Raw genomic sequence first — 17,262 nt, 5'->3', positions numbered from 1 at the left:
GAAATAGGTTATATGAAACAAGTAGACGTAATGAATGCGTTTAAGGATATGTCACTCTTAATTCAAAAGAACGAAAAAATAACTCTTAAAAAGAGTGAAATATATTGCGGGTGCATTCATTCTTTCTGAGTGCTAGCTTTATCGAAAAAAGACGCTTTACGAAAAAACCAAGACTAAAATTCGTCTTTATTGGCGTGAAATTCGGAAACACTTCTTTTGATGAGCGAAAAATAAAAACATTCTTTAAAAGAAGGACTCAAAAACATTTTCATTGGTTCGATTCTGTCACGTGATTTTGTTTAGGGAAAATCTTCTATACCTCCACGTTCGGCTTAACTAACGTTGGTCGCGAATACCAAGTGGATATCGCTATCTAAATGTCTTCATTTAATGAATTTAAACAATATTTTTTGCCGAATGAGATTTCTGAAGGAAATCTCAAAAGCTGCATGGTAAGTGCGAAGAATTTTCTTTTTTATTAAAACTTGTAACTGTTAATATTTCTTGAACTGCTCGTATATCGTAACAAATCACCCACGTGCAATGTTACGGCGAACTTTTTGTAACTTTTTCTTCCATATTAATGAAACTTTCATCAACAATTTTGTTTCGGTCCTCGAATCAAAAATATGACATTTGAAACAGTTGTTATCATCTTTGGTGTGTGTGTGTACTGTATATATATTTTAGGCAGGTGTTACAGACCCGACCATGCACAAATCTATAGGTCGGATACCGAATCCGCTCCCGATGGTCGGAGCTCCAACCACTGCATAATTTTAAATTAATCAAATATTGTTTTTGTGCATAATAAACTTTAAAGAGTATCATAAACTTTGTATAATACACTCATTCATATGTGTAACGGGCCATTCATTAAATAAGCAAGGGTCCTGAGGGAGGGGGGGAATTCTCTACATACCCTTGCTTGGAGAGGGGGGGGGGGTTAGATCCATTCTTACGTAATGTTTTCCAAGCCGATATTTTATATAGAAATCCGCGGTCAAGTGGTTTGGCAAATATTATATTTCATTTGCTTCGGGAAGGTAAAAGTATGTATTATAGGATGAGCTGTTTTTTACTTGTGTTTCAAAGAATGAAACGTGTAAAATATAATAAAAAAATCGCACTGTGTTTTGCATGTCTTATTTTTAATTATTATCGCATCATATACAAAAATTATTTGTCGAAAAAACATTCGGTCTAGATTCCTTACAGTAAACGTTTCTTTACTCAAAAATGTTTAAAAAAAATAATGATAGTTAATTTAAGAACGATCCCAGTGATGTAATATTAGATATTTTATTATTGTGAAGGAAAAAAAGAATCTTAAGTAAGATGGGGGGGGGGGGAGTCTTACATACCCTTACATAGGGGGAAGGGAAGGTCAAAATTTGCCAAAATTGTCCTTACGTAATTAATGAATGGTCCCGAAGAAACAAAATTGAATTCAAACGTATCTTGTCACAATTTATGAGTGACTTTTTAAATTAATTTGGACTGATGTAACTTTTAAAACATTATTAATGTTAAAAGGCACACCGAGAATATAAATATAGAGTTTCAAAATTTTAAATCTATTTATTTGGAATTGTGTGGGTTTTTTAATTTTATTTCAATCTTTAGATTGGGAATTGTACGTAATATTGCACATGGGTGATTTGTAACGATATACGAGTAGTTCAAGAAATATTACCAGTTAAAGTTTTAATAAAAAAGAAAATTATTCGTACTTACCATAAAGTTTTTGTGCATCCTCTTCGGAAACACTAAAAACAGTTTTTTTTCCTTTTTTAACTTAAAAACTATTTTTTTTTTCAAATGAAATAACAGTTTTAAAAACAGTTTTCAATTCAAATACACAGTATAAGCACATGAAAACACGTTTAAAAAACAATTTCACCAAATGAGAGTGAAATGATTTTACCTATTTTATTCTAAAAAAGAGTGAAATAGCGGCTTTCCAAAACGGAAAGCAGCCACTCATTTAGGATATTAATTTAGTCTTAAAAAAGAGTGAAAAACACTTATCAAAAGGGAGTGAAAATAGTTTATCCAAAAGGAGTGAAAATAACCGCTCCGCATAAGGAATGAAATTCACTCCTATAAGGAAAGTGCGTTTTCGACACTGGAAAGGAGTGAAAATTTACTCAGTCTGAGTTAAAATCGCTGGATTTTTTAAAGAGAGTAGGGGAATGTGGGGCAAAGTAAAATGGTGAAATATTTACTCTGCTTTTTGCGCCACCTTTCTAGCAACATTTTAACTATTTAGTAGCGCATGTATAATCTAATTTCATTAGAAACTACTTCACTTTCCACTTTGCCCCATGGAAAAAAAAAGTTTTAAATTTCTCACCTTTTTTTTTTGGAGGAACAAACCACAGCCAAAAATAAAATATAATGCTTCAAAGCAAGCTTTAATGTAAAATATTGTTCTTTCTTTATGTACAGTAAGTTTCATAACAAATTTCCAATCTGTTCACTTTGGAAAAAGAAAGTTATCTTAATTATTTCACTTTTCCCCACATTTCTCTACTCTTTTTTACTTGTGAGCCGACTTTTACCAAAATTCACTTGCAACTTGCTGTAAAGTAACTTTAAATGACGAACACCACTGACACACTTATGAAGAGTTAACTGAAAGCAATTTAAATACATGTAAGGACTGCTATAAATTAAAAGTAGAAATTTAAATTTCTGGCAGCTGGGGTTTATCAGAGACATTGGAAACTGACTTAACCAGTCTCCTTCTCACCTCAACAGCGTTTCAGTTTCCTAGATTAATTTTTTGCTCTCCTAAGGGCCAAAACATTTTAATATTTTCAATGCCAAAAGTAGACCTATTAGAGGTGCAAAAGAGGAACCCAAACCCATCATTTACTCGAATTATAAACTTTTCGACTTACATCCTTATCATTCTAGCCTGTACGTATGATGGACAAATAGAATTTTTTTAGTTTTTGAAATTCCAATGCATTGATTTAAATTTTACTGGACTGTAGTTTCTTTTAGCCATGATTTCAAAGATTGGTGGTGCAGGTCCGTTCTCATAACAGATATTTTTGATGTAATTTTTAATGCAATGTTTTGTGACAAATCTTTTTTTTTTTTTTTTTTTTTTTTTGAGGGAATGTCTTATAAATTTACCTGCCGATGTAAGTCTCTCCAATGTTTGGATTTAATGTATCTGTTTCTTAAAAAAGGGGGGAAAATACACTGAAGCAACGTGGAAAAGTTTTCATAAAGGAACTCTTTGTCCTGCAAAAAATGCCCTATTAAAAAAAAGTTCTTTATTCAAATCCCCATACATATGAAAGCGAATTCACTGATCGAGTAACGCTCCTGACATCACCAACATTGAAACTCACGCCACAGCCTGATAATATGATAACATTTTTTGGTATTGACGTGCAGGGAAAGGCTTTATTTTGAATACACTGAACTGGATCCGGTAACTTAACTGTTTTACTGGTAAGATCAATTAAGGAGAATGAAGAACCGAAACAGGGGTCAAAAATGAACGCTATCTACTGGAGTTTAGGGTTAATCTACTGCAGTTAGGGTTAAAATTTCAACTATCAAAATATCAACAAACAGGCAATTGCTTCGTTCAAATGTAGGAGAAATTTTCAGAAAAAATATTGTAAAATTTCCCGTCAAAATAATCATTCTTAAAGAAAAAAAACGGCAAATAAAAAATTCCTGAATAAATTAATCGCAACCCTCCATAAATACAACCAGAATCCTAAGAAAAAGAAAGAAAATAAATTGCCAGATAATAATTAACAGGGGAAATTTTTACCTCGAAACAAAAAACAAAACTTTATTTAGTTACAGTCGAGGAAAAAAAAGTGGCAACCTTCTGAATGATTTTATTTACGCTAATTTAAAATGAGATCGTGCTAACGATAATTTTCCGATATGAAAATACTGTCCTATTAGGCTTAAAAATGCTTAAAACCTTTCTTCTATTGATTTTGCAGCTTTTTTTTTATTCGAGGGAAGGAAATGAACTCTAAGTCAGCACATTTGTTTATAAAACATAAAGAAATAATTTATTAAATTAATAGACTAACTATTTGCCATCGTAGAAAACATTTTTTTTTAAGCTTTACTGATCCTATTTGAATGGAAAATCTATGTTAGTACATTTTCCAACAAAATACAAATTAAATACATGATTAAATACTAAACCCACTTTGCCCTACCCGCTTTGCCCGAAAGCACATTTTTATTTCAATATTTATAACCTTAAATTTAAAAAAGAAACATACAGAGCAACCATTGTATTTTATGGGTGGATGATGTCAGAATAGCATACTATTATAAGAATATCGTAAGCATAACGTAATAAATAATTTTCAATTTAAATTGGAGAAGTATAACTTTATTTATTTTTTTTATAATAGCAGTTAGCTAGTCAATTTATTTAATCATTTATAAGTTCATATTTGACTGACAAATGTACCAAATCACAATTAGTTAAGCTTACCCGCTTTACAAATACAAATACAAATGTGACGACCAGCAACAGGCTATTGGCCCAGCTAGGCTGGTCCTAGTCAATTTATTAGTCCTCAATGAAGATCAATGGCCCACTTAAAGCTATCCACCCCCTTGCTCGTTACCAACTCTTCCGGTAAGCTGTTCCAAGTGCCCACAACCCTACTAAAGTAGTAATTTCTCCTTATTCCTAGGTTAGCATGAGATTTGAATAGCTTAAAACAATGACCCCTTGTCCTGCTTTCGGTGCAAAAATTTAATCCATTAACATCATTCATTTTGATAAATTTAAACTACTGGATCATGTCCCCTCTGATCCTCCTTTGCTCCAGGCTATACATATTAAACCTATTAAGACTAGTATCATAATCGAAATCTGAAAATCCCCTTACTAGTTCTTCTTTGAACCCTTTCCAATAAACAAATGTCTTTCCTCAGATAAGGCGACGGCTTACCCGCTTTAGTTCCCCTGGTAGGGCAAAGCGAGTTTTTCAAGTATTTGTAATGTTTGGTGATAAAGAAATATTGTGTTTGAAATAATGCAAGAATCGCTTTTTATTTTAAAGTTCACGATTCCTACTAGGGAAAAAAAAACGAAATTGTTGCAATAAAATCCAAAAACTACAATTTTAGAATGTTCTTCTTTAACCTACCCGCTTTAAGCCACCCTTCCCAATATTACACACTTACAATTAGTGCATAACATAGGGCTAGAGCTTATATTCGATGGTCTGCTGCTGATGGCAGATTTTTATTCAGTTTAGAGCGTTTAAGAAAACTTTTATAGTACAGTATAATGTCAAAAATCAGAATTAATCGAAACCATACACTGTAACAAATTTCGGAAACGTTTCTGGATATATCGGAAACGTTTCCGAAATAGTAGGAATCCTTTATCCAATAGCGAACTCCTCAATATTCAGAACGCTTTTTGTTATTTCAAGAAACCTAGAAGCGGAAGTGATGACGCAACGCTTCGAAACCTATTTCATCCTTCCAACACGGGCGCCAACGAGTCGGAAATAACGAGAACTTATTTTTTTTTTAATCTATGGTTGCTGCAGTCAGCAACTGTTTAGCATTGGATTGCTTGTTATTTCATGTCTAGAGAGTAGTAAAATGTGTCGAAACTAATTTTACGCCTGTGCATTTTGGACTGCTCTTGATATTTAGACGATGTACGCAGCTATTAAGTTAGTTTATAACCATTTGCTTCTTTACAATTTCCAATGCGGCCATAATTAGATATATATTGTGTGTTCAAGCGTGAATAGTTTCAACACCCGTGTTTATACTTAATGAAACGAAACCCTTAGGATTACTTATTCAGTTGTAATGGAGGTACTTGGATTTTCCTCCGTTCATGTTCACTTGTAAGTATTAATGAATGTTTTAAAACATGTTGTTATATACATTTATATTTTTGTTGTTTTGCATTTGATGAGGCTCCAATTGTAACTGTTTTTGGGTTTATCGAATTAATTTAAAGTTATCCTACATACCTATGTGCGCGGTGTACTATTTTTTGTAACTAACTGAAACTGATTAATTACGCAAAAGAAATAAGATTTACATTTGAGAAGCAATCACAGAAAAGTTATTTCGAAATACTTGGATGTACATACATTTTGGTTCAAAAAGAAAAAAAAAATCAATTGTTTAATTCATTAAAAATATGGTAATGCAAATATTTTCTAGTATTGTAATATGCTTCACAAAAAATGTGCCAGTATTATTTATCTTTTTTTATTGTAATTTATTCATTCATTTAAAAATATTTATACCATTATAAAATGACCATGTTATCTATTAGTAAGAACATAGTTATGCAATTAATTCATCTGCTTATTCATTTTGTTAAATGTGCTTAACAATAAAAAAATTCCTTGACATTAGTTGTTCCGAAAATAACATTTCCTTCGTGGATATACTAGTTTAACGTAGGACAGTCAGGAGGAATGAGTCAGTAGCAAAAATGGAACAGCTGCATTTACATGCCGAAATAAAAAGTAATATTATTTCATGTCATCGTTTTAAAAGTGATCATTTTTTAAATACTATGTTATTAATATGCAATGCACATATGGGGAGAAGACGAGGGGCGTTCACCACGCAGACTGTGCCATTGACATTTTCAAGGGGTTGCTTTTTTTAAGGGGGAGGGGGCGCTTTATATCATTTTATGGGTGCACCATCACTCTTATGGTGTGGGGGGGGGACTCTCGTATATATGAAATGGAATAATCATGTAATAGAGTTCAATGTTTTAATAAATAAAATATATAATGCATTTTGCGCACACTCTAAAAATAAAATCGGTAACCTATTTTGATTAAGCATCTATATTTGTGATGAACTGGAAAAGGGCAAGAACAGAAGAATAAACCCGAATGGTTCCAGCAGGGGGACTTTGGTGTCATATTTAAATTCATCAATTTCTCTGTTGGTACTTTTCGGTACACTTTGTTCGTCAAAGAAATTGACTTGACGTGAACGAATTTCGGAACGCAAAGTGTAGGTAAGTTCTGTCAAATTTTATCCGAAAATAAAAGCTATCAATTTTGATAAAAGATACGTTTTTAAGTTCTGCATTAAAAATACAATATGTTGATAATTTTGTCTTGAAAATATTGAGAGAAAAACTGAAGTTTAATATTGTTTAACAAACAATCCCACTTTTGAGAAAGTACCCCCTCCCCTCCCCTGACGATTTTGTGATTAGGAATGAAACTATTATATTATTTCATAAATTTTCAAAAATTTATAACTGTGCATATGTTATGCTGTTAACAATGCTATTTGTCATTAGAAATTCAGAAAAAAAAAAAAAATCCACGAATGATTCTAAAATTGCTTGTTTCATTGCTCTTAGATATGAAAGAATTGAAACTGATATGGCATGCAATACTATAGTAAAAAATTATTTTTTAGAAAAAACCACGGAAACAGTATTTTGAAATTCTCAGAAACGTTTTTGAAAATTGTTTGGAGAATTCCGAAATACTCGGAAACGTTTTCGAAACTTTCATGAACCACAGCTGCACAGAATACTCAGAAACATTTCTGGAAATTACGGAAAGAGGATTCCGAAATACTCAGAAACGTTTCTGAAAATTACAGAAAGAGGATTCCGAAATACTCAGAAACATTTCTGGAAATTATAGAAAGAGGATTCCGAAATACTCAGACACGTTTCTGGACATTACAGAAAGAGGATTCCGAAATACTCAATCATGTTTCCGGACATTACAGAAAGAGAATTCCGAAATACTCAGAAACGTTTTTGAAAATTTCATGAACCGCAGCTGCACGATATACTCAGAAACGTTTCCGAATTTCTTTTACAGTGTAGGTAGTTCGATTTTCGAAAATAACGAAGAAAATACCGTTTAGGAAAATAGTATGGCATTTCATCCAATAAAGTGCTTATACAATGCGAGTGAACATAACACATAATACAAAAATACACGATGCTATGGTAAGTAATTACACTTTTTAACAAAATTTAACAAATATTAATTCTCTTTGTTTACTTAACATAAAGGAAAACTTAAATTTTTCGCAGAACTGTATACATTGTGTGAGGAACAAATGTACTGTAATTTTACACAGAAAATTGAATGAACCTGTAAAAAATATGCCCAACTTCACACAAAGAAAGCTGAATTAATTTCTGCAAGGAAAAACGGACTTAAATGTTTCGGATTTTTGACGTCCGGATTTTCAACGTTCTACTGTATTGAGTTTTTAAATACTATGTATTTCCATTTAAATTTCCAGTCTGTCTTAGTACTACAGAAAACAATAAAATGCTGAAAATTGAGCAAAAAATCGCAAAATTTTTATCAGCCTTTTTTTAATACTATATCAGCTACTGTATCCAGGGCAACATTCAGACTGGGATTCATTCCAAGCATTATTAAATGAATTATGCGTTAGTTTTGTTTTGCGCATTCGTGACCACGACCCTTAGTTTGCATTTTGCAGCATGTATATTTGTTGACTCTACTTGTGGGTCATTCTTCAAAAAGTGTAACTTTTCTGTCACACGCCTTTTACAGTAAAAACTTTAAGGAACAATTCTTTTAACAATGGTTTTTAATTTAATCAAAAATATATCTATTTAAACCTGCCAACAATTTTTTGATAATAATTTCTATTTTAGTATATTTTTGGTTCACAACATGTGAATTCTCACCTCCATGGCATGTCATACACCTTGTGTGGCTGTTTATGTTGCTTAATAACTTGTTTAATTAAAAGTATATACTTTTTTATTTATTACTCCTTTCACAAGTGTCTCAAATACTAATTGTTTAAGTACATTAAATTTTTTTTAAATATTGTGTTTTAGTTCGTTTTAGAAGGACAAGGAGTCATATCACACAATAAATTCTCACCTCCGTTAACTAAACACAAAATGTCATTTCTCATTAACACGCGGCAGTAATGACATCAAATTTTATTTTCCATGATACAAGGGAGATTTTCAGCCATAGTTTAAGTTGTGAGATTTTTGTCGAGAAACAAGAAGATAGATTTTGCTTTAAATACTTGGTGTGGGTCTTCTGACTTCTCACCCCCAAGAACTTGAATTTCAGGGATGTAAATTAATGTAAAAAAAAAGATGTAAATATTTTTGCGTATGCTTAAAATGTGCAGAGTGTAGCAACGAAGAAAAAAACATTTTCATGGAAAATGTATCTATTAGGCCTATATTAATGGAAAGATCCTCACCTCCGTGACAGACCTTATCAATGTCATTATTTCTGAGAGGAAAATAACTGATGGAGTGGAAATACGTCAATAATAGGCATTCTACCAAAATTATAAATTGCCAGTATATCCTCAAATTTACTGAATACTATTTTAAAACATACATTTGAAACTATTAACTAAGCCGTACTTTAATTAAGAGAGCTTAATATTATATTCCCACTAATCATTAAAATAGCTTATTGTTTGCACTGTTAACAAAATTACTAATTTGACATTAAATTGATCTCTATTTTTAAATATTAAAAGTTCTCTTCTTTTTTTTCTACTTCTTTCTATTTCCTTGAACAAGTTTTTTTTATATTTTTTTATTTATGAGTAAAATAACTTAGCTGGGCCATTGTTATGGTTACTTCTAGTAAGGTAACACTTTCATGTAAGAATGAAAAAAGAAAGAAAACAAAAGGTTTCGAAATTTAAAAATATTCGTGTTCACAAGTTACGTTTTCTGGAGAATGACCCTCGTACATAAAAAGTAAACTTAAAATGTCCCATGCTTCACAATATTTATCGGATCATGAAACTTCTGAAAAACATTCGGATAATATCTAGTTATAGTTTCATGCATGAATTTCAGTAATGAAGGATATGTAAAATCAGAAATTCTTTTGTTGTGAAAGTCACCGTATTTGCTGAAAATATCAAATAAATTTTCGTTTTGAGCCATTTTCATAAACTGTCTCATAAAACATTACATGTAATGCATAAAATAATGCAATTATGCCCAATGATTGTAAAACAAGTGGAAGTTCAAAGTTTGAAAAAAAATGTACCGTATGGAGCAATTTGAAATTTGTGAATTTAAATTTATTTATTTATTTATTTATTTTAGCTTTAAACTTCTGAAAAGTATACTTTTTTTTGTGCATCAAAGAGCACAAATATTTTTTTTTACTCTTTTGGACACAATAAATATACAAGTGTACAAAGTTTTAGGCATCTAGATCAATCACTGAAAAAAAATTGTATCCAATATAGCCTTAAAATAACTGCCACCAAAGTAAATTTCTGTTGCTCTTTATTTCAGGATGCCTGAGCGAGCAGTGCTCGTGCTGCTATTACTGATCCTGACAGAGTGCGCCACATTTGCATACTCACCTTTCTCTTTCCGATCGTCTTTCCGACACGAGTTTCGCAAAAATGATCCCGGAAGAGTCAAACACAAAATCCCACCAAAGAACCTCGCTTCTTCACCGAACGCTCCACCCAAGTTTCTGGATCAGAATTTCCTCTACAACATCATGAACGTGGCTCAGTACTTGCAATGTAAGTCACTTACAATTTTTATCAATACAGTGGCCACCGCTTATACGAATCATGTTTGTTCTATTGTCCGTTTTCTACGAGAAGGCACTTGATTCCTCCCTCGTCACGTGGCATCCGATGAGTTTATTTCGCTGTTTTGGCAGAAGTTATATTCGGATCATAGCATTTTGTTGTAAAAGCAGCAGTTTTTAAAATGTAAGAATATCTAAAATGACAATAGACAAGTGAAGCTAGTGATGTAAAGGACACTAAGACTTTTTTGCACATTAAAATGCACGCCCGGGTTAAGGAAGTCTGGTTTTGTCTCCTTTAGAAGCGCGTGGATTGCTTACTGATCACCCCCGCGTAAAATCGAACTCTGTGTTCGAGGAGGCGTGGCGAAGTGCCTTCTCGTAAAAAACGGGCAATAAAATGTTTTGATTCCATAAAGCAGCTGATTAAATAAAGCTGGATTTAGTTCTGTTTTGGGCAATTTGATTCATTAAAGCGGTTGATTCAATTGCCACTGATTCAATTAACCGGTGTCCACTGTATACTTTTGATCGGTTATTTTCACTGCGTACTTCGTAGATTTTTTTGTTCTCAAGTAAAAATGCAGTTCAGAAAGATGTTTGACAAAATACGAGAGGTGATTTTACTCAGATTTTTTAATGAACAATGGTTACCATTGAAACCAAGGTAGCATTCCACTATGGGTTAAAAAAAAAGAAAAGAAATGAGGCATTATGAAGCAAAGGAGTGCAAGTGATAAAATGAATTTTAGGACACAGCTTGTGCAAATGATTTCTTGTGGCAAATACAATGTAAGTGTAACAGATGAAGAGTCCCGTTTTCCAGCAGGATTTAGAGCAGGGATTCTCAAACGGTGGGTGGCGATCCCCAGGGGGGTCGTGGGATGGGTCCAAGGTGGTCGCGAGATGGGAAAGAAAATAAAGAAAATTTTTTTATTGCTGTGTATTTATTTACAAAAAAGTGTACGCATAAAGCTTTTAATACACATAAAAGTTTTTTTTGTGCGTGTGTGTGTTCTATTAGTTTTGTGATACAAAGGCGTGTTCGGCATTGTTTCTTTGTAACACACAAAACAATGTCATTTTCCAGTGTCAAACGATTTCTTGATTTTGTTTTTAAATTTATCATTATAGAGAATCCTTGTTCACAGTTGTAGGATGTGGAAAAAGGCATCAAATTATCGCACTGTGTGCAAAGATAGAACTTGAAAGAGCGCAAGGTCAATAACTGCCATAAAACTACTGCAAGATTATAAAATCAGTAAAAACTTAACCATTTGTGTAGTTTTTAGTTATTGTTTTATTGTTTAGACAGAGTTAAAACTTTGGGGTTAGCCAAATTACTTAGTCTAAAGAGGGGGTCGCAATGTCCAAAAGTTTAAGAACCCCTGATTTAGAGAAAATTTTCTATAAAAACTTATGTATTCTTGGACTTTTCAGTAGTTTATCTCAAAAATTCCCTTTTGTCATTTACGTCACATTGTTTCTTCCTATCTGCAAAATGGACGAAGCGAACTATCAATTGCAAAAGGAAGGCGAAATCGTTAAATAATAATCTGCATAAAGGAAAAACTGTTACTTTTATTCTACCAAGGGCTTATAGAGACCGATTGCCTCATTCCAATGGAGTTTTGCTTTTTATTTTATGATACATTCAAGACGCCCTTGCGTAATATCTGCCGAGGAAAATGTTCTTTAGCATGCAGGTGGTCTGTCTTCACAAATTAGTATTTTGTTTCTTTCAATATTTTCTACAATTTAAAACACAATGTAATGTCAAGAACTCCTTTTTTTCTAGTGATTTAATGTTTACAACCACATTTTATTCGCTTTGCAATGTAAAAATTCCGGCATGGGAAGAAATAATTGCCTTCCTTGAATTGGAAAGTTGTTATTCACAGTAGCTTAAGTTTTAGTGGCGCCATCTATTGCACGATAAGTTAACTGTTTTAGTGGCGACATCTATCAAATGGCATGTGAAGTTCAGCAGTGGTTCTCAAACTTTTTACTACTAAGGACAACACGGTACCCGTTCCGAATCCTAAACAGACTACTTACGATGGAAATAATATTTTCACAACAATTATATTAGGTGAAGCAAGATGAATCCAAAAGTTTTCTTTAATCAATTTAAAAACAACTCTAAAATTGATTCCAAGATAAGTTTTCACTAGCTGTTCACGGACCACATGAAAGTAGCTCACTTACCACAGGTTGAGAAATACTGATAATTAAACAATATGTTCTGGTGGGGTAAAGTGGCCATAAAATGCAGGTTTCTTAAACTTAAGTATACACGAAGTACAGGAATTGCCTTTAAAGTTTTTTTTTTTTTTTTTTTTTGTTTTACATTACATCAATAAAGAACACGCTGCACTGAATTTTCGAAAGAAAAAAATTGATTTAAATAGTTTAATGGCATTTTCTTTTTCATGTGTGTTAATGGCCTGAGTTGATGTAAAGTGGTCATGGTTAAAATGAATTGTTCAAAACCATCATAAATAACCGTAATTTCTTTAATGCTGAACGCACCTAGTTCTTTTGAAGAAATTAACTTTATTTTAATAAATTTTTGATGGTCAATTATGGTCAATGTTGGTTCACCAAGAATTTTTATCATATTTCACTCTTGGATTTCATCAATATCATCAGGAAAGGTGTGATAATTATCAATGTTTTATTTCTTTTGGAATGCAGTAAAGATAGTGTCTGAATTAAGTCTAAACTACCTAAATTACATAATAAGAAAATATTACACTCAAATAGAGTTTCGAAAAAATATTACTTAATTAAAAAACAAAAGGGGACATAGTATCAAGATTTATGTATTTATTCAATGTATGTGAACTTCTAGTTCAAAGTTTCTACTTTTTACTGATATTTAATCAATGATCTTTTTTTCAGAGGGATAAAGGGTAGCATAAGTTATTTTACTAGAATAAACTGAAAGCTTTAGTTGCAGAAAAATTTTATGATTATTTTTTCAAATATTATAGGATTACAATCTTGCTTTACTTCAATCGATATGTTGCATCATATTTAAACTCAGTTGTACTTAATCCAGTTTACCTTAAAAACAGTAAATGGTTAGTAAACTTAATATTTAACTGATATCTGCTTTATAAGTGAAGATTAAATGATTTTACATGAAGGATACATGTCTATTTTGATCTATATATGACCACTTTACCCCATCTTACTTAAGTTGTTATGAAATATAATATAAAATGAATCATCTTAGCTGTTTATGCAGACGTGTTCTAGAGTCATCCGGGAAGCTACCTGCGAAACCAATTTGCTAAAATATTAATGAACAAAATTTTAAAAAGAAGTTAAAAGAGGTGATCACATTTTAAAATGTTTAATGTGCACACAAAACAATTTTTTTCACGCAATAAAATACTGTCAGTTTCAAAATTTTGAATTCAGAATATAGTTCTTAATTGTTAAAACATAAAATAAAAAGTTGCCCTCATTATTTCATTTATTTCGAATTCATAGCTCTTTATTTTATTTATGACCACTTTCCCCCACCAGTCTCCTACATCATGAAACAATATCTGGATATCTTTCCCGGGTAGTTCCCGAGAACCAGGTACTTTTGCTTTAATAAATCTTTTAAGTAAAATAAAATTTAAAAAAAACCAGAAGACACTTTACTTATTTACTTATTTATTTATTTATTTATTTTTTGTAACTTGTTACGCATTCATGAGTTTGCCATTGATTTTTTGCGGTAACAAGCACTTTTTTAATACCTTGTTAAGGGGGTCCGGGACACATTTTGAAATTTTTTTTATTATGTACTTTAGAGTTTTGAAATTTTTTGAACTGATTCATCATTTATTTAATAAGCAAAATCATAACATAAATATGAAAAAAAATTATTTTTTTATTTAAATTTAATTAGTTTTTTTCAAAAAAATGGGGTTGCTTTAAATTGCTATAACTCAAAATATTGTTGGTCAATTTTCAATTTTTTTTCAAAAAAGTATGCACAAATATCTAAGCTTTAATTTTTATTCGGCGATTTGAAAAATATTGATTCAATAAAAAATAAAAAATATTTGAAGAAAAATTTCGAAAAATTCGAAGATACTTTTTTTTAAAAAAATCATAATTTTTGCAGTAAACATTTTTTTCAAATTCGCCGAATAAAAATTAAAGTAAATTGCTTGAAAAAGATATGCTCCAAGTTTCATTACTTTATCTCTATCGGTTCCTGACTTATAAGAGTTTGAATGCAAGAAATCGGGAAAAATTGCATCATGGAGAAAAACGCGTTTAAAGTTTTAAAGTTATGTACACATTCGTTAGATGCATGCAACAAAAATAACTATAACTTTCGTTCTATTTAAGGTAGAAACAAGATTCAAACGTCCTCTTAAGCAGAAAAAAACGGAGCAATTTTTTAAATTATAAAAAAAAATTGCAAAATTTGAGGATTTTTGTGTCCCGGACCCCCTTAAGTTTTTGTAAAGTAACCAGAATCGTGACTATGATACACTTTTACAAACAATGCGCGCACAACTCAAGTTTTAAAAAAGTTTCAAGTAAGTTAAATGGTACAGTTATTTCCATTTTAATTTTGATGCTTAAAAACAAACAAGTCTTTGGTCAAAAGATAGTTTGAAAATATATGTGACGGCAGCATGTTTAATAAACCGTAAAAATATTTCAACGAATTTGAACTAGGTGATTTTGTCGTTTAGTGATTTGTGATTTTTTGGCGTGCTAACAAAAACAGGCATTTTTCTGAGGACTAGATTTTGTTCTTGTGGTATTTTGAAAATAATTGAATCAATTTACAGCTATTAAAATCGTATGACACATGTAGCTTGGAAGTAGATTTGAGATGTAATATAATAATATCTTCGTAAAAATAAAAATTTTGTAGTATCCAACAACTGAAGTAATATTTTCGGAAAATTTTATTAATCAGCCCACTGCGCTTTACCTCCCCACGGCAGTATGATTTAGCACTGCCAAAATATAGATAGCTTTATATAGTGTAGTGCTTCTCAGCCGTTTTTATTTGACGGCACTCTTGATAGTTGGTTCGATTCTTGCGGCACACTGAACCAAATTTCACATGTCAATATGGACAATGTTTTCATCATTCTCTAATCGAAGAAAAGAGATTAAAAAACCAACGTTTCCATATGGATTTAACATTTAATCTTTTAAATATTTCAGTTTCTTTATAAATTGGGTTCATCATAAATTTTAATGATTATTAAGACTAGAAAGTCCCAAACTTTCACTTAAAACGACTGAGAAAGTTATGGCTGCCTTGAGAGAACGAGGCACTTTTAAATCATTTCTATGATAATATGAGCTATAGGAAGTTTTTAAATCGTGGATTTAGCCACAATATTTGTTGTTCTTGAAAAGTGTCAATGCTAAGAATAATGGTAACAGTAACAACTCATGAATAGCGTGATCAGAAGTTTTTAGGTATACACTTTTTACTAACAGCCAATATACGTCCAAATGCACTAAACCCTAGTTTTAAGGAGCGGTCGCTGTTGAGATCAATACGTTTTTTTAATGAAGAAAGTTCCTTGCTGATGCGTCAATGGATCACGAACCCAGTTATATTATTCTATGCCAGTCAGCTTGAAGTTGCGCTTAAATTTTGTTCTGAATCATGGCCAAATGTTCTACCACCATTTTAAGCTTTTCTTTCAAGGTGTACATACAGTTGGGGCAAACATAACCGGGCAGCATCATTGTACTGTAATTTGAATCTGCGTAGCTTTCGTAATGCTGCCAGGCTAGGTCTGCCTCAACTATAATTGGTCCTTTTAAATTTCCAATGGGCCACGATCGAATTTCTTTCTCCACTGCTGAACTTTTGGTTTGAATCCGTTTAATTGTGCATACATATGAACACGATACTCACCGCGTCCCTGAATTCTCCGAGTCAATTCGTTGAGATTCTAAAAAATATCAGCCGTGTACTCTTGTTTTCCCAGAAAATATTTGTCTTGTAATAAACTGGTATGTTTCGTTTCGTCGTGAAACATCAGAAATTTGAACTTCGTCCCCCAACTCAAAAGTTCTTGGCTGGCCCTTGCTTTTCAAAAAAAAAACAGCTAAACACCATGTGAAGAAGCAGGGAGTGACTATCTGCCCCCACGTCTTCCAAATTTACAATAAAGATGTGAGAACATTAAGTGGTCTTAATTGTATGATGCTGACGGTTTTTACTGCCTCAACCATGGTCATATTGTTTGCCAAGAGAGTTTTACGATGGAGGAAATCGATTTGAACACCTGGATTTTGATTTTTTGCATTCAACATGAACCCTTCGATATATCCCATCTTTGCAACTGCTCCATCACTGCAAGCGCGTGTGCAGTTGTTACACTAGATCCTATTACCTTTTATTACTTTAGTTGTAACGCAGAATATTTCATCACCCATTGCATGATGAGAAAGTTCTTGGCAGAAAATAAAATGATCTTGAATGCCGTCCTCATCAGCAAGAATAGTACACCTTTTATATCTCTGTTGATTCATCAACTTGAAATTGAGAAAAAAAAATCAGCTACTTATAGTTTATCAACCATTGTTTTTAATGTCCCCCGTCGTGTCATTAATTAGTCGCCTGATATATAACATCGCCTGGAATTGGCACTATGACCATTTCATTCATTGCATCGGATACTATCGTTCCCCGTACGATTTCTTTACATGTTAG

General features: G+C 32.1%; 1 protein-coding gene across 1 annotated transcript in view; it reads left to right on the top strand.

The window, feature by feature from the left end:
* Window positions 1-417: 417 nt before the first annotated feature.
* LOC129231028 (serine proteinase stubble-like) overlaps window positions 418-17,262 on the top strand; it is a 66,558-nt gene continuing 49,713 nt past the window's right edge. Inside the window, exons 1-2 of the mRNA XM_054865275.1 lie at window positions 418-452; window positions 10,307-10,545. Coding sequence (XP_054721250.1) covers window positions 418-452; window positions 10,307-10,545 — 274 coding nt within the window. The remainder of the gene's footprint in view (window positions 453-10,306; window positions 10,546-17,262) is intronic.

The sequence above is a fragment of the Uloborus diversus genome, chromosome 10 (genome assembly GCF_026930045.1).
Source record: "Uloborus diversus isolate 005 chromosome 10, Udiv.v.3.1, whole genome shotgun sequence".
Classification (NCBI taxonomy): domain Eukaryota; kingdom Metazoa; phylum Arthropoda; class Arachnida; order Araneae; family Uloboridae; genus Uloborus; species Uloborus diversus.
Note: the sequence above shows the minus strand (reverse complement) of the source record. Positions and strands in the feature narration are given on the sequence as shown.